Below are 18,507 nucleotides of genomic sequence, written 5' to 3' on the forward strand. Positions count from 1 at the left end.
CATTCACGTGTAAGCCTGGTCTCTTATTACAGCTTCCCTTATTTCTTATGTTCTTATGTTTTCTTGCGGCCTCGCTGCACAAGACTTTCTTCTTTCTCTCACCCCTTTTCTGTCCCTCCCTGATCTCTCTCTCTCTCTCTCTCTCTCTCTCTCTCTAATGAATTTAAGTCATAGGAAGGAGGAAATGCAGAAGAAAGATGTATTCTCAGTCCTTATTCTCTTTCTCTGGTAAACTCTAGAATTCCCTGCCTGCTTCTGTATTTCGTTTTTCCTTATGACTTGAACACTTTCAAGAGGGAGGTTTAATTTTTTGAGTAGCGCTATTGATTATGTTTAGTAACCAGCACTGCAGTGGGGCTTTTTTTTCTTTCTTATAATTTTCTTGCCCTTGGCCGGTGCCCCTCCTGAATAATAGTAATAATGATAATAGTAATAATAATAATAATAATAATAATAATAATAATAATAATAATAATAATAATAATAATAATAATAAAAAGTGGGAGTGACAGCGGCTACACCTCCCGTGACATCAATGAAACTAATCCAGGCCACCTGTCTTTCCCTAAGGACAGATTTGTATTGTATTCTCCTTACCTTTACCTAAATAAGTCAAACATTGCGCTACCCATCGAATTTTATTGGCCATACTTTGAAGTACTCATAAAACTGAGGAGTACTTTAACTCCGAGTACAGTTACTACGGAAATACTAAACACGAGTAAGTAAAAATATATGATATTGTGTACTTGAGGAGGAATACGAGTACTCGGACCCAAGACTGCATTGCGCGTTTTGGTTGTACTCTAAACTACTCAGATACTTAACGGAGACTTTGGGGTTAAGAACAAGTACGAGTTCAAGTACTATAGAAATATCATGTTGTCAGCAAGATGACTGATAGTCAAAGATTTTTTTCACCATACTGGCTTCGTAAGTTGCACTTACTGCACATGTTTAGTTACCAACAGAGTCAACGAAAATCAAGATTTACTCAGTGCCGTATCTGATTTCTAGATGAAATACCATTTTGTGGCAGATGAAAGTTTTTCTCTGATAAGTCCTTGCCTTAGAAAAGGACTTGGATTACAATGGATTAGCAGAGGGTTTGATATGTTGGCTAAAAGCAGGTTTGTCGTAGTTTATACAAAATCTGAGACAAGTGTTCAGTTATATGAATCACTGGTGGAAAGCATCGTGTGCTTCATAATATAATTAAAAAATTAAAACAATGTCATTTGCTTCCTATGTGACGGTGTTGAACATGAAACACATTTCCATTACTCAAAAACAACACTTACACACGGCACAGCACAAGCACACGGCCTACAGCTGAAGCTGTGGTAGTTTGTGATATCACGAAAAAAAAAAAAAAAAAAACTGTTACCCCGGTTGAGCTCCCAAATACCAAGACAGAATGATCTAGTAATGTATGGTGAATATTGAATAAAATTGTTCTCAGCTGTATATTTCAGTGAAGCAGCAGCCTCTTCCCTCAGAGCAGCTATCACATCACGATCCCAGTGTCTGCGGTCACTTGACATCACATATAGCAGGACGCTTTCGATCTGAGTATATTAGTAATTACATTTGCACGATGTTCACATCCCTGCTGCGACTAATGTAGAACACTGGTCCAGCTCTATTTGTGACTCGACACGACGCGACTTACTATGATTTGAATTGACTCGACTCTTCAGGTGTGACAAGTTGTTTCAAAGATCTATACAAATTAATATTAAACTCGGAAGACGACTCGGATTGACCGTACCACTTGACATTCTCTCTAGCATAGATTCAAACGCGCGTTAGCAGCGCCACCGACGAGCGTGAAGCACTACTACTCCCGCGCCACCGTGAGGCACTGGAAGGTGCTCCCATGTCAAAAGAACCTTGAAGCCTGTCCACAACAGGAAGCATTGTTTGGAAATCAATGTTTGTATACCAAATGGTAACAGTTTGCAAAGAGTTAGGAAACGTCTCGGAAAAAAGTTTAGAAATGGTTTGGAAACATTTTTAAAAAAGTCTTGAAACAGATTGCAAACATTTTCGAAACAGTTTTGAAACGTTTTTTAAACATTTTGAAACACTTTGCAAACATCATTGGAAAATGTTTAAACAGTTTGAAAACATTTTAGAAAAGTTGGAAAATTTGGAAACATTTTCGAGACCGTTTGTAAAGATCTTAATAATTGTTTGGAAACAGCTTGCAAGCTTTGTTTCCAAACAGCTTTTCTAAGTGTAGACAGGCCTTTACACTCACACTAACACTTAGGATTGACACTAGCTTCTAACCCAAATTACAAACTTCACACTAAAAACTTGAATTTTCCCCAACAAACTAAAATCCGCTAAATTCCAGTACATAAGACTGGAAGCAGGAGTGACATTAATGAACCTTATCTATACTTTCAGTATTCAATAAAATATTCGAGAAATTTGCATCTATTTGATTAGAAAAAAAATATTTGGAGAAAAAACAATAATTTTTCAGAATGTCTACATGGTTTTCGTGCCAACCGTTCTACTGAGTCTGCAATAGTGCAATTTACCCATAACATCCATAAATACCTAGAAGATAAAGTTTATGCTGTATTATATATATATATATATATATATATATATATATATATATATATATATATATATATATATATATATATATATATATATATATATATATATATATATATATATATATATATATATATATATATATATATATATATATATATATTTCTGCAAGTCATTTGACATTTTGAATCATTACATATTACTTGACAGATTAGATCACATTGGCATCAGAGGTGTAAAGTTATTTAATCAGCAAGACACAGGCTGTTTATTGTAATACTAAATATTCTTTTATCAGAACTATTATAGTAGGTGTACCACAGGGATCAATAATAGGATCTACATCATTTTTTTTTTTTCAGATTTACGAAGATAATATCAAATCCAGCTAAAAATTTTAATTTACTATATATGCAGATCACATAAACTTGATAATAAAAGATAACGATATTTGTAATCTACATACAAACTTGACAATATAACTAAATTAAGTAAATAACTGGATAAAAGTAAATAAACTATGACTTAATATAAATAAAAGTAATGATATTGTTTTTTTCAGGATTGATCCATAAAAAATCACATGCCCCAGTAATCCCTGATGGTGAAACACTGCATCGCGTTACTCATAAAATTTTTAGGTGTTGATATTAATAATAATCTTAATTGGAACTTCCATATAAACAATGTATATTTACAGCTGTCCAGAACGTGTAGAATTTTATATAAGATAAGAAATCATCTCAATACTGAAGCCTTGCTAAGTGTTTACTATACACTTCGCTTCCCTCATTTAATTTATTGTGTCTCAGTGTGGTCATGTGCATGGCCCTCTTTCCTAAAGAAGTAAAAAATGATTCAAAATAAAATTTTGCAATGCATTTTTAATATGATTTTCTTTTTTTTTTAATTCAACAGATGTAGTATATTCTCATCACAAATTATTGGATTTTTTTTTATATATTCATAAGTGTTTATTTATTTATTTATTTATTTATTTATTTTATTTTTAAATTCACTAGAAATTTCCCAGACACTAATGCATTTAAATTTGTAGAATCCTCTTACGCAACAAGAGGAAGAAACTTGAATTTAGACTGCTTTCAATTCCACACAGCATTAATTAAGAACATCATTTTCTACTTTGGTCCGCAACCATGGAATTCTCTTCCTGTCACCATAAAAATAAATAAATAAATAAATGAATAAATAAATAAATAAATAAACACTTATGAATATATAAAAAAAAATCCAATAATTTGTGATGAGAATATACTACATCTGTTGAATTAAAAAAAAAAGAAAATCATATTAAAAATGCATTGCAAAATTTTATTTTGAATCATTTTTTACTTCTTTAGGAAAGAGGGCCATGCACATGACCACACTGAGACACAATAAATTAAATGAGATAACTTTTTTCAGTTTAAGAGGAACACTAAAGAGCATTTTATTGCTCTGACAAATATATAAACATTATGCATATGCATTGTAAAATGTTTTGTATATGGTATGCTTTATTAGTTATAATGTTAGTGTAAGTACATGTGCATGTGTATGTGTGTGAGGATGTATGTATGTAAGAGTATGTATACGCATCTTTATGTATGTCCATTAAAGTATCAATAGCGAGGATTTCTTTTTTAATGTTGACTTGCCAAATAGCGTTTCGCAGCTAAAACCAGCTTAACTACTGTATGTACTCGTATGTCAGGGAGCCTCGGCTCGACAGACCGTGCCAAGGTACAATATAATTTCTATTTGAATCTGCAATGCCTGTATTGGCAATAAACTTTACTTACTTACCTACTTACTTACTTACTTACTTACTTATTTACTTACTAACATTAACACTCAAGTTGCATTCACATTAACATTTACAATTGTACTAACACTTGACACTAACACACACTAACACTCATGACTGACACTAATACTAATATTCAAACGATCATTTTCACTCACACTAACGCACTCGCATCCGAACCAACACTCATATTCACACTTACTTTTACTAACACTGGTATTCAAACTCACTCTCAGACTAATATATTTACTCAAATTCATACTTATACTCACACACCCATAGCTCCAACAGATAGCTCTCGTGGCCACCTCACCATACTCAAGTTAAATGGGTCTCTTATTTCTTTCATCATTGAGCCCTTGGCTAGTCTCTACATGGCATTTAGAATAAATGAATAATTCAATAAATAAATCTTACCTATACCTATAAAAGGCAAATATCTTTGTGTATATATATATATATATATATATATATATATATATATATATATATATATATATATATATATATATATATATATATATATATATATATATATATATATATATATATATATATATATATATATATATATATATATATATATTTGTTTGTTCCTAAATTTCTTCTAGTTTGTTCCAAACTTCTTTACAGCGTATCAATTACAAACTTGGTTCACAGGGATAAACTGACCTGAGAATGCCAGTATGAAGTGGAATTGATATTAGAGATCATGTGATACCACTCAAGGCCATTTTTAGAACGCTATTAAGTAAAACTCAACTACCAACCACAGACTTTGTCCAAAGTAGTACGCTTGAGTTCACAGGGACCTGTGACTTACTTGACCTGACAAGTGCTAACCTTGAATTATAGTTGGAATTTAACCTCCAAGGCTGCTTTAGGTCCCTGTTTAGGTCCCTGTTAATTCAAATTCAAACCACCAACACAACATTTGGTCTAATGAGTCATATAATAGCTTCCAGAATGTTCTGGCTTGTCCCGAGGGCCAGGAGGTGTAAAGACACAGGAGGTTTGGAAGGCGATGGGCGCCTCAGCAGAAGTGGCCTGCTATTAAGAAATAAAAAGAATAAGCCACATTCACATGCCACTCCTCATTACTACCTTTCTTCCAGGTTCTTGGTCTCCTTCGTAGCTCTGCTGTGCTTGGTGGGAGCAGCAATTGCTCTCTACGTGCCCGACGCCCAAGAATTGGGCACCTTCTACACTGGGTAAGTCATCGCCGCCTCCTCGTCTACGTTAACGCTTCATCTCATACATGTCATGCCTCCCCATTCACTTCACGGCATTTACACTGTCTAAATGTTATCACGCTTCTCGTTCCATCTTTGCATTACGAGTAGGTGATACTTTTTTGTAGTTCTCTTATATCCCTATGCATGTTTCATCCAGTTTTGTCTACCTATCTTTTCCTTCTGAATTTTCTCATTTTATTTTTTAGTTTCTTTGTCTTCCACTTTAATCACACCATCATCATCCCTCCATTTTCGTTTCTCTACGTTTAATTCTCCACGCTTCTGCCATTACATTGCATCTCCTCTTAACGTTTCCACCAGCACCGCCATTGACAACACCCGCAGCGAAGGCAGCGCCGACAGTGGCAGCGGCGGTAGCGGCGGCGGCGGCGGCAGTGGCGGCGGTGGCAGCGGTAGCGAGGGTAGTGGCGGCGGCGGCAGTGGCAGTGGCAGCGGTGGCAGCGGCAGTGGAGGCAGCGGCAGTGGCGGCAGTGGCAGCGGCAATGGCGGCGGCAGTGGCAGTGGCAGCGGTGGCGGCGGCGGCGGTGGCGGCAGTGCCGGCAGCAGTGGCAGTGGCAGTGGTAGCGGTGGCAGTGGAAGTGGCAGCGGCGGTGGCGGCGGCGGTGGCGGCAGTGGCGGCAGCGGTGGCAGCGGCAGTGGCGGCGGTGGCAGTGGAAGTGGCAGCGGCGGCGGCGGTAGCAGCAGTGGCGGCAGCGGTGGCAGTGGCAGTGGCGGCAGTGGCAGCGGTGGCAGTGGAAGTGGCAGCGGCGGCGGCGGCGGCAGCGGTAGCGGGGGCAGTGGCGGAGGCGGCGGCGGCGGCGGCAGTGGAGGCAGCGGTAGCGGCGGCAATGGCGGCGGTGGCAGTGGAAGTGGCAGCGGCGGCGGCGGCGGCGGTGGCGACAGTGGCGGCAGCGGTGGCAGCGGCAGTGGCGGAAGTGGCAGCGGTGGCAGTGGAAGTGGCAGCGGCGGCGGCGGCGGCAGCGGTAGCGGGGGCAGTGGCGGAGGCGGCAGTGGCAGTGGCGGCGGCGGCGGCGGCGGCGGCGGCAGTGGAGGCAGCGGTAGCGGCGGCAGTGGCGGCGGTGGCAGTGGAAGTGGCAGCGGCGGTGGCGGCGGCAGCGGTAGCGGGGGCAGTGGCGGAGGCGGCAGTGGTAGTGGCAGCAGCGGCGGCGGCGGCAGTGGAGGCAGCGGTAGCGGAGGCAATGGCGGCGGTGGCGGTGGAAGTGGCAGCGGCGGCGGCGGTGGTGGCGGCAGTGGCGGCAGCGGTGGCAGCGGCAGTGGCGGCAGTGGCAGCGGTGGCAGTGGAAGTGGCAGCGGCGGTGGCGGCGGCAGTGGAGGCAGCGGTAGCGGCGGCAATGGCGGCGGTGGCAGTGGAAGTGGCAGCGGCGGCGGCGGCGGCAGTGGCGGCAGCGGTGGCAGCGGCAGTGGCGGCAGTGGCAGCGGTGGCAGTGGAAGTGGCAGCGGCGGTGGCGGTGGCAGCGGTAGCGGGGCCAGTGGCGGAGGCGGCAGTGGCAGTGGCAGCGGCGGCGGCGGCGGCGGCGGCGGCAGTGGAGGCAGCGGTAGCGGCGGCAATGGCGGCGGTGGCAGTGGAAGCGGCAGCGGCGGCGGCGGCGGTGGCGGCAGTGGCGGCAGCGGTGGCAGCGGCAGTGGCGGCAGTGGCAGCGGTGGCAGTGGAAGTGGCAGCGGCGGCGGCGGCGGCAGCGGTAGCGGGGGCAGTGGCGGAGGCGGCAGTGGCAGTGGCGGCGGCGGTGGCGGCGGCGGCGGCGGCGGCGGCGGCAGTGGAAGCAGCGGTAGCGGCGGCAGTGGCGGCGGTGGCAGTGGAAGTGGCAGCGGGGGCGGCGGCGGCAGTGGCGGCGGCGGCAGCGGTAGCGGGGGCAGTGGCAGTGGCAGCGGTGGCGGCGGCGGCGGCGGCAGTGGCGGCAGCAGTGGCGGCGGCGGCGGCGGCAGTGGCGGCAGCGGTGGCGGCAGTGGCGGCAGCGGTGGCGGCAGTGGCGGCAGCGGTAGCGGCGGCAGTGGCGGCAGCGGCAGTTGCGGCAGCGGCAGTGGCGGAAGCGGCAGTGGCGGCAGCGGTGGCGGCGGCGGCGGCGGCAGTGGCGGAAGCGGTAGTGGCGGCAGCGGCAGCGGCTGCAGCGGTGGCGGCGGCGGCGGCGGCAGTGGCGGAAGCGGTAGTGGCGGCAGCGGCGGCAGGGAAAATAATAGCAATTGCGGCAACAATGGTAATAACGGGAATTCTGGTAACAACGGTGATATGTGGAATTCCTGTAATAATGGCCACAACGGCTGTGGCAGGCCTCAGATTAGCCTGCAATTTTCGGCTGCTTTCTAAGTATATTTATACTCCCACAAATTTTTCCTGCTGTCTCCCTGTCTTCTCCATTGGGCTCCTCTGATTACAACTTCATATTTGTATCTTGACCTATTGTTCCTTCGCCTAACTGGAAAACCTAGAGGTATTATTATTCATCTTTTCAAAGGAATGACCACTGATCCGTATCAGGGACCAATCTCTGTATGTTGAGTGCATAAACACACACACACACACACACACACACACACACACACACACACACACACACACATACACACACACACACACACACACACACACACACAGCGAGAACAACGATAACATTGACAAAAGCGGCAATACAAATGACAGCGGAAATACTAGTAACAGTGGCATAGCGATAACTCTGAAAACGCTGCTAATAGCAACAACACGGGTAACAATAGTAAAAGTGGCAACAGCGATAATACTAATAACACTGATAATGGCAGTAACATCGGTAACACCAGTAACAGTGGCAACACCGGTAACACCAGTAACAGGAGCAACACAAGTAACACTAATGACAGCGGCAACCATGGCTACACACACACACACACACACACACACACACACACACACACACACACACACACGAGTAGCCTCTCCACAAAACCATCACGAAGAGTACTTCTGGTTCAGTCTTTGTGGTCATTTCCATTTGGTGTATTGATTACACCAAATTATGCAGTGAATATTCCCTCTAACTTGCAATTATATGTGTAAACCATGAAAATAAATATTTTGTAAATTGGATGATGTTTTCTTGGTATCGATTAAGACTGGAAAGTGAGGCGGTATGTGCGTAGTTACTTATTATCCCGCCTGGGCTCAGATACTATCTACTGAGTGTCATCCGGGGAAGTGCGAAAAATAATCTGATCAGGCTGTGTGCCGCTCCACCATTCTAGTGCTCTAATCTAACATTATTAACACATAAGAAAGGTCCTAACAAAACCTTGAAAATTCCCATACAGAGTAATGCCACTCACAAGTTTCCAAGTCACGCATTCATGGGGTTGTATTCTCAAACATTTCGTTCAGCATCCCATGTCGAAGACTTTTAACAAGCTGAGGTGGAAGCAAATTGGATTTTCAGCTGTGTTTTCATGATTATTGTTATTGCCGTCAACATCTTTTTCTCTTCACCGCAATGTTTACCTTTCTTGCTATCTTCTACCGATACTTTCAGTCCCACTCACCTTCCGCGGCATCACTGCGCAAGACTTTCTACTTTCACTCCTATTCTGTCCACCTCTCTAATGGAAGAGTAACCAGTATTCTCAACCATTCATCTCTTTCTCTGGTAAACTTCCTGCCTGGTTCCGTATTTCTTCTTTTCTATGGCTCAATCTCTTTCAAGAGGGAGGTTTCAGGACACTTTTCCTCCAATTTTTGGATGATCTTTTTACCTTTCTGTTGGAATTGACAATCTCAGTGGACCTGTAATAAACCCCACGGCACACTGATTATAAAGAATGTTTCTCCTTGTAACACAAAACAAATTCCAAAACTGCCACCGAAGTTGACAGGTTCTCCAGGGATATTACACATCTCTCTTTTTGTCCCAGTGTATGGGACAAATATCTAAGGAAAGACTTGAACCATGCCCTCCATGGTAAAATGTGAGTGTTGACCTTTCTGGTCCTTTATGGATTTGTGATACGGTAAAAAGGAGCATGAAGAGAAAAGTATTTGAAGTAATTTCCAATTGCATGGTGACAAGGGCTGTAAATTTGAACAATTCCGAACAAAAAATTTTCTTACTGTATTGAAGAGATTCACATGTCTTACAGGATTTCCAAAGAAGCTGTACTCAGATAATGGCACACAGTTGGTGTCTACTAACAAGGAATTGAGAGAAATGGTTACTCAGTAGAATAAGCATGAAGTATTTAGGTTTAGAAAATTTAAAGGTTTAGTTTAACCTGGCTATTTAACAGATCTGCAGATGCCCCGTGGGAGAACACTTGTAGCGAATCATTGATTAGATTGGTGAAGAGGTCTCTTACCAGAATCATAGGTGAATCAGCTGTATCTTTTGGAGATACAACTGTGATGTATGAGGTTCCCAATGTCTTGAATGAACGGCCTATTGGGTTTAAGCCAAGTGAAGATTTCAGTGAAGGGACTGTGTTGAGACACAATGGTTTATTTACTACTAGGTCGATCTCTCAATGAAACTCATTGTGGATTTTGAGACGAAAGTGGAATCCTAAATAAGTCAAATGCATTTAAGACGAAGATAGTTGATTTGTTTTTGAAAAAAAAAAAAATGATGAAGAATTATTTCCCCACTTTAATTGTGCACCAAAAGTAGCAGTAGACACCTGCCGAAACGGTAATTATTCCCAGTGAAGTCTAAAGCACTGTTCAGGGGTTGCTGTGAACTTATTAATAAACCCAGCTGTGACCTCATTGAACATTTCCCTTTGTGTCTCACAACACAAGGGGGCAGTCACAAATTGCCCTCTAAAGACAACTCTCTTCCTCCACACAAAACTACAAGCACCTAATAACACACACACCCTTCACTCAAAAATTTTAAAATCATGGCGACTCCTACACCAGCCTCGGAGTCCCCATCTGGGGAGGGGACCATAAATGTCCCCAGGTCGGACTGCCTTTCTGTCGACGACCCTAAGTGTCTTGACACCCCCCTTAACTTTTTCTTCATTAACTTCTGCAACATTCGCGGTCTAAGATATAATTTTGAATCTGTAGAACACCACCTCTCCTCTTCTAAACCTCATCTTCTTTTCCTCACTGAAACTCAGGTGTCTGAGGCAACTGACAGTAGCCCCTTTTCTATTCCTTCTTACTTTTTCTATCCTCATTTTCGATCCAAAGCTGGATATTGCTTTTATGTGTGCAATGACTTAACCTGCTCTCGTGCGCACGCTCTTTAATCTTCCGAGTTTTCCACCATCTGGCTACGTCTACAGAGTCATTCTCAAACTAAATTTATCTGTGCTGTATACCTCTCACCTAACTCCTCTGACTATAAGAAATTCTTTGACTACTTAACTTCCAAAGTGAACATAAGAACATAAGAACAAGAAATAAGGGAAGCTGCAAGAAGCGACCAGGCTTACACATGGCAGTCCCTGTATGAAATATACCTACAGTACCTATTTCCATCTGTTATCCCCATCCATAAACCTGTCTAGTCTTCTCTTAAAGCTCTCCAGTGTTCTAGCACTAACAACATAATTACTGAGTCCGTTCCACTCATCTATCACTCTATTTGAAAACCAATTTTTTTCCTATCTCCTTCCTAAACCTAAATTTTTCAAGCTTGGACCAGTTATATCTTGCTCTGTCACGGTTGCTAATCCTAAGAATTTTGCTTACATCCCCCTTGTTATAATCCTTATACCACTTAAAAACTTTCATCAGGTCCCCTCTTAAATTTAACAACTTCAATCTCGCCTCGTAGGGAATACTCCTCATCCTCTGTATCCTTTTAGTGATTCTCCTCTGTACTGGTTCTAATAGATCTATATCTTTCCTGTAATGTGGGGACCAGAACTGCACAGCGTAATCTAGATGAGGTCTGATCAGCGCCAAGTATAACTTTAATATTACTTCCGGCCTTCTACTTTTAACACTCCTAAAAATGAATCCTAGTACCCTATTTGCTTTGTTTCTGGCCTCTATGCATTGTTTCCCTAGACGGAGTTCAGAGCTAATTATAACTCCTAAACCTTTCTCGTACCCAGTACCTACCAGAGTTTGGTTATTTAATGTGTATCTATTGTGTGAGTTTCTTCTACCTACGCTAAGTACTTTGCATTTATTGATATTAAGTTGCATTTGCCATCTATCTGTCCATTCATTCATTCTATCTAAAATCTGCCTGCAAGGCGATGGCATCCGATTCTGACCTAATTAATCTACCTATCTTTGTGTCATCCGCAAATTTACTAACATCACTACTAATTCCAATATCCAAATCATTGATATATATTAGAAATAACAATAGCCTTAATACTGATCCCTGTGGCACCCCACTAATTACATGACCCCACTTGAATTTATTACAACTCTGTCGCCTGTCGCTAACCCATGACCAAATCCAGCCTAACACCTTCCCATCTACCCCGTGTGCCCTAACCTTTCTGAGGAGCCTTTGATGGAGTACCTTGTCAAATGCTTTACTAAAGTCCAGATATAAGGTATCATAACTATCACCATTATCTACTGCCTCGTACACTTTACTGTAAAAACTTAACAAGTTTGTCAGGCAAGACTTTCCTATAGTGAAGCCATGCTGTGACTGATTTAAATTATGTTTGTCTAAATGTTCCCTAATGTTCCTCGCTATTATTGACTCTAATACATTTACCTACAAATGAAATTAAGCTGACAAGTCTATAGTTAGACGCTAAAGTTTTATCTCCTTTCTTAAAGATGGGTACTACATTAGCCTGCTTCCACATTACTGGTACCTCACCCGACTTAAGTGATTTCCTAAAGACAGAAACTAACGCCTCACTAATAATCTCTTTGCATTCCTTAATTACTCTGGGATATATTTCATCTGGTCCTGGTGTCTTGAACTTTTTTTGCTTATCTATCTCCTGTTCCACTATATCCCTAGTTATGGAAATATCTGTCAGCTTCTCATCCTCATCTGCTCTAAACACCTGTTCACTATCTGGCATATCCTGTATGTTTTCCTGAGTGAAGAAAGGTAAAAAATACTCATTCAGAAGTTTACTAATCTCCTCCCCAGAACTAACCAGTTCCCCATCTGCTGCCTTTAATGGACCTATAGTATTCTTATTCTTCGTCCTGTATACCTGATAAAATTCCTTTGGGGTCCGTCTTCGCCTGGCTGGCTACCTTTAATTCATAATTGCCCTTAGCTTTCCTCGTTAACTTCCTGACTGTTCTAACGAATTCATTATATTGTGACCTTAAAACTTCTTCACCTGCCCTTAATCTCTTATATATACTTCTCTTACGTCCTATATAATGTTTTAACCTAGCAGTCATCCATTTAGGATAATTTTTCTGTGATCTTATTGCTCTACACGGGATATTTGCTAACTGACCTGTATGAACTTTACGAAACATTGATACAATTCATATACATTTACATAACCTAGTCCACTCATCTCGGCCCCTACCATCCTCTCCACAATCTCATCTACTCGTCTCGACCTCACCTCTCTCATTTCAGCATGCATGACCTGACATTCCAGCATACTCACGCCTCACATCTCCCCCTCCCTCTCTCCTCCGCCCCTTCCGGACACATCTTCCCTCCTCCTGTCCTACACCCTCTTTTGGCTTTGGCTTTCCTCTCCCTTCACTGACCATCCTGATGAACTAGCCTTCAACTTTGCTATCCTCCACGACATAGAGCAATTGGTGCAACACCCTACTCGTATTCCTGACCGTCTTGGAGATACGCCCAACATTCTTGACCTTTTCCTGACCTCTGATCCTTCTGCTTATGCTGTCACCCTTCCTTCTCCGTTGGGCTCCTCCTATCACAATCTCATATCTGTATCTTGTCCTATTGCTTCAATCCCTCCTCAGGATCCCCCTAAGCGAAGGTGCCTCCGGCGTTTTGCCTCTGCTAGTTGGGGGGACCTGAGGAGGTATTTTGCTGATTTTTCTTGGAATGACTACTGCTTCCGTGTCAGAGACCCGTCTTTGTGCGCTGAGCGCATAACAGAGGTGATAGTGTCTGGCATTGAGGCGTACATTCCTCACTCTTTTCCTCGACCTAAACCTTCTAAACCTTGGTTTAACACAGCTTGTTCTAGTGCTATACATGATAGAGAGGTGGCCCACAAAAGGTACTTAAGCCTTCCATCACCAGAATCTTATGTACTTCATATTTTTGCCCGGAACCATGCCAAGTCTGTTCTCCAACTAGCCAAAAACTCCTTCATTAACAGAAAGTGTCAAAACCTTTGAAGATCTAACTACCATCGTGACTTCTGGCATCTAGCCAAAAATATCTCCAATAACTTTGCTTCTTCTTTCCCTCCTCTACTTCAACCAGATGGCACCACTGCTATCACATCTATTTCTAAAGCTGAACTCTTCGTTCAGACCTTTGCTAAAAATTCTACCTTGGACGATTCTGGGCCTGCTCCTCCTTCTCTTCCACCCTCTGACTACTTCATGCTACCTATTAAAATTCTTCGCAATGATGTTTTCCATGCCCTTGCTGGCCTAAACCCTCGGAAGGCTTATGGACCTGATGGGGTCCCTCCTATTGTTCTCCAAAACTGTGTCTCTGTGCTTGCACCTTGCCTAGTCAAACTCTTTCGCTGTCTGTCAACATCTACTTTTCCTTCTTGCTGGAAGTTTGCCTACATTCAACCTGTTCCTAAAAAGAGTGACCGTTCTAATCCCTCAAACTACCATTGCTTCCTCTTGCTTTAATTTCCTGCCTATCTAAAGTTTTTGAATCTATCCTCAACAGGAAGATTCTTAAACATATATCACTTCACAACCTTCTATCTGATCGCCAGTATGGGTTCCGTCAAGGCCACTCTACTGGTGATCTTCTCGCTTTCCTTACTGAGTCTTGGTCATCTTCTTTTAGAGATTTGGGTGAAACTTTTGCTGTTGCCTTGGACATATCAAAAGCTAGTGATAGAGTCTGGCACAAAGCTTTGATTTTCAAACTATCCTCCTACGGTTTCTATCCTTCTCTCTGTAACTTCATCTCAAGTTTCCTTTCTGACTGTTCTATTGCTGCTGTGGTAGACGGTCACTGTTCTTCTCCTAAATCTATTAACAGTGGTGTTCCTCACAGTTCTGTCCTGTCACCCACTCTCTTCTTATTATTCATTAATTAAATTCTAAACCAAACTTCTTGTCCTGTCCACTCCTACGCTTATGATATCACCCTGCACTTTTCCACGTATTATCATAGACGTCCAACCCTTCAGGAGGTTGAAAGTGCGTGAAAATTTCACGCAAGGAATCCACAGAACTTTTGACTTCTGATCTTTCTAATATTTCTGATTGGGGCAGAGCAAACTTGGTATTGTTGAATGCCTTAAAAACTCAATTCCTCCATCTATCAACTCGACACAACCTTCCAGACAATTATCCCCTCTTCTTCAATGACACGCAACTGTCCTTCTCTTCTACACTGAACATACTCGGTCTGTCCTTTACTTATAATCTTAACTGGAAACTTCACATCTCATCTCTAGCGAAAACAACTTCTGTAAAGTTAGGTGTTCTGGTACGTCTCCGCCAATTTTTCTCACCCCCCCAGCTGCTAACTCTGTACAAGGGCCTTATCCGTCCATATATGAAGTATGCTTCACATGTCTGGGGGGGTTCCACTCATACTGCTGTTCTAGACAGGGTGGAATGAAAAGCTTTTCGTCTCATCAACTCCTCTCCTCTAACCGTCTCTCTCACCGTCGCAATGTTGCATCTCTAGCTATCTTCTACCGTTATTTTCATGCTAACTGTTCTACTGATCTTGCTAACTGCATGTTTTGTGCAGCGAGGCCGCGGGACTCCTCCCGCGGCCTCGCTGCACAAAACTTTTTTCTTTTTTTCACCCCTATTCTGTCCACCTCTCTAATGCAAGAGTTAACCAGTATTCTCAATCATTCATCCCTTTCTCTGGTAAACTCTGGAACTCCCTGCCTGCTTCTGTATTTCCACCTTCCTATTACTTGAATTCCTTCAAGAGGGAGGTTTCCATCAATATTTGACTACTGCTTTGACTCTTTTATGGGGCTGGTATTTCAGTGGGCATTTTTTTTTTGTTGCCCTTAGCCAGTGTCCCTCCTGCATAAAAAATATATATATATATATATGAGTGGAAGAAATGTTCAGATGGGTGACATTGTACTTACTAATGATCAAAATGTATTGAGAGGAGAATGAAAATTAGCACAAGTTGTAGACAGCATACAGGGAAGAGATGGGAAAGACAAGAGATATGTTACTTAGGGATAAAATAAATGGATCAGGAAAATGTTATGTGGGACAACTTGATATGAAAATGACAAGATCTCTGCAGTGGAAGAACAATAGAGTGAAAGAACACTTACTTTTGTGGGGGGAGTGTATTATGATTATCATCATAATAGCCGTTTTATTTATATATGATGTTCATCCTTATTTATTATATTTTGGCAACTTTGGAAGTGGGAGGTGGAGGCGTGCATAGTTGTGATTTGTTGAAGTGATGCACAAGTACAGGTTGAGTTGCAGTGAAGGACTTGGTATTAGGATTGCTTTTAGAGGGATTATAGACTGTTGTGAAGTGGAAATTGTAGTGAAATATTAAATTGATAATTTGTATTTCTAGGATGTAGAATTAAAAAAAAGAGTATAGAGAAAATTACAGTTTGGCATCCGTTGGATAACACGGATATATGCTGCGCATGAGGATAGACCTGTGGCAGGAGAAGGCTTCAGTCAAGCAGGAGCTGCAGTGATGGAAAGGAGAGAGAGAGAGACTTATGAGCCCAATAATTTGTGAGAGATAGAGGGCAAGACTGGGATGAGACTGGCTGCAGAGTGTTCCATGGCTGTAATCGGGTGGTCATACTGTGAGTTAATTGATAATTTATTTTATACACCAGTGATATATTGAACATGAGATCATATGAGATTAATGATGTATGTGTACTGTACAATGATTGTTTCATGATCTACTTATGTGTGGCATTGGTAGGATGATTTGTGGGGAATTTGAAATCCTTCATTTGAATGAATGTTCATGGGTTATTGAAAAGATTGTTACATTGATATCACATTTCAGGATGAATCAGTTAATAAAGATACAGCAAGGCAGCCCCAACTCCCTTCATCTTACTGCACTACACTAACAACCATCATCAATTAATTATCTAACTAACAACCACCATCATAACTAACTAACTAACTAACAAACAAACTAACTAACTAACAACCATCATCACAATTAACTAACTAATAACCACCATCACAGCTAACTAACTACCCAACTAACTAACAACCAACATCACAACTAACTAACTAACTAACTGTAATGCTATTCAGGTGAAGAAACCAATTCTGCAGTGTTGGGATCCTTTTACTGACTCAACCTGTTATCATTCAAAGAGTCAATTTTCCCCTCAAAATTTAAAATGAAACGGAAATCACACCACAATAAGAAAATATAGAATGCATCATTCAGTAACCAAACCAGAATATATCAGTCAACAACTAAGTGTATGAATCAACCTTAAAAATTTAGCTGAACTCAATACATGAAAATAGTTGCACGAAAATAGTCAAACTCATAACATGGCCACACCGTCTTTCGACACAAGACCCGAATAACATCAATCAGTCAGCTTTCAGTGTCATAACCTTCTGCAATGTCTAGATACACGGCTCTAGTAGCCATACAGTTAAATATTACTCCATATGTCTTTCTTTTCGCTCTTCGCTTCACTGTATCGCATATATCAAAAGTCCAAAAAGATCAAGGGATACATTTGAAAAAACGGGGTGAAGGTTCAAGTCTCTCCTTTGGCTGTTCTCACATACACTGAGAGGCACGTTTCTTGTCAATCATGCGACAGGTATCACACTTTTATTTTACATATTTGAGAAGTCTACGAGCTCCTGGCACCCAAAATTTCAACTGCAATTCAGCAAGACAGGCCTCAACACCTGCATGATCTTCCTGAAGTATCTTCCTAAGATAAAGCTTTGTGAACGGGTGACTAAGATAAAGCTTTGTGAACGGGTGATCAATTGTTAAAAGAATGAATTCATCACAATCCCAACTATCTTTCATCCATTTTGATAATCTGGTTCATTGCCTTCATTGAGTTTTGGTACAAGTCGTTTGAATCTTCTTTCCCAGTCTGGAAAGAGGGGCTGTTGCACTTGTTTGATTCAGTAATTCTCCGCTACTTGCAAACATTCAGCTGAAGGTTCTTTACACAATCCTTTCAATGACCTTGTCTTCACTACTTGCAATACACGAGCTGTAACTAAAAGCAATTTCTCGCAACTACTAAATCTACCAATATCTATTATTGATTGTGTCTCCCAAGCTTCAGAGACATGCGTCGTTGCCTTCACAAACACTGTGGTAATTCTTTCTCAAAACTTTGCTTTACAGGCCATTTATCATGATCGAAATGGAGAAATTTGGGACCTTTCTACAACATAGAGTTTAGTCCTAATTCTGACAAAGCACACTCCCTTGTAATTCAATCTTCTGGGTTGTCTTCAGATAGAACCCGTTACCGCTCTGTCGGGTCTGTCCGAGATTGTATTTCAGCCACCCTATTTGCAACAATGGGGTTAAACTTAGATGATTCCTTTTGAATCTGGGCCCGTGCTATAAAGGAATCTGTGATATGAATAATTCTTTGAAACTTGTACTGCTTTTCACTTTCAACTATGGATCTTACACGACTGGCTACAACAGCACCACATAATTATTATCTTGGTATATTGAGTTGTCTAGTAGGTGCAATTCTATTCTTAGAGCACAATAAATGAGAGGTAACTGAACCATCAGACAGTTCCCACCTGACTTATGCCACAGTTCTATATGCTTTGTGAAACATCAAATTTTCCAA

The 18,507-nt window shown here is 41.9% G+C and overlaps 1 protein-coding gene across 1 annotated transcript; it reads left to right on the forward strand.

Moving 5' to 3' along the window:
- Nucleotides 1–5,316: 5,316 nt before the first annotated feature.
- Nucleotides 5,317–9,818, forward strand: LOC135111826 (uncharacterized). Its single transcript, XM_064025536.1, has 3 exons — nucleotides 5,317–5,592; nucleotides 5,938–7,478; nucleotides 9,736–9,818. Exons 1-3 carry the CDS (start codon nucleotides 5,324–5,326, stop codon nucleotides 9,816–9,818), a joined length of 1,893 nt encoding a protein of 630 aa, XP_063881606.1. The 5' UTR covers nucleotides 5,317–5,323.
- The last annotated feature ends 8,689 nt before the right edge of the window (nucleotides 9,819–18,507 follow it).

This window comes from Scylla paramamosain, chromosome 22 (genome assembly GCF_035594125.1).
Source record: "Scylla paramamosain isolate STU-SP2022 chromosome 22, ASM3559412v1, whole genome shotgun sequence".
NCBI lineage: Eukaryota > Metazoa > Arthropoda > Malacostraca > Decapoda > Portunidae > Scylla > Scylla paramamosain.

Bases quoted from the DNA above. Each gene is read 5' to 3' on its own strand.
- LOC135111826 (XM_064025536.1), top strand. From the start codon at position 5,324: ATGAGTCATATAATAGCTTCCAGAATGTTCTGGCTTGTCCCGAGGGCC. The intron at 5,593-5,937 runs GTAAGTCATCGC...CGTTTCCACCAG, and splicing joins TTGGGCACCTTCTACACTGG to CACCGCCATTGACAACACCC. The intron at 7,479-9,735 runs GTAGCGGGGGCA...CATGTCTTACAG, and splicing joins CAGTGGCGGCGGCGGCAGCG to GATTTCCAAAGAAGCTGTAC.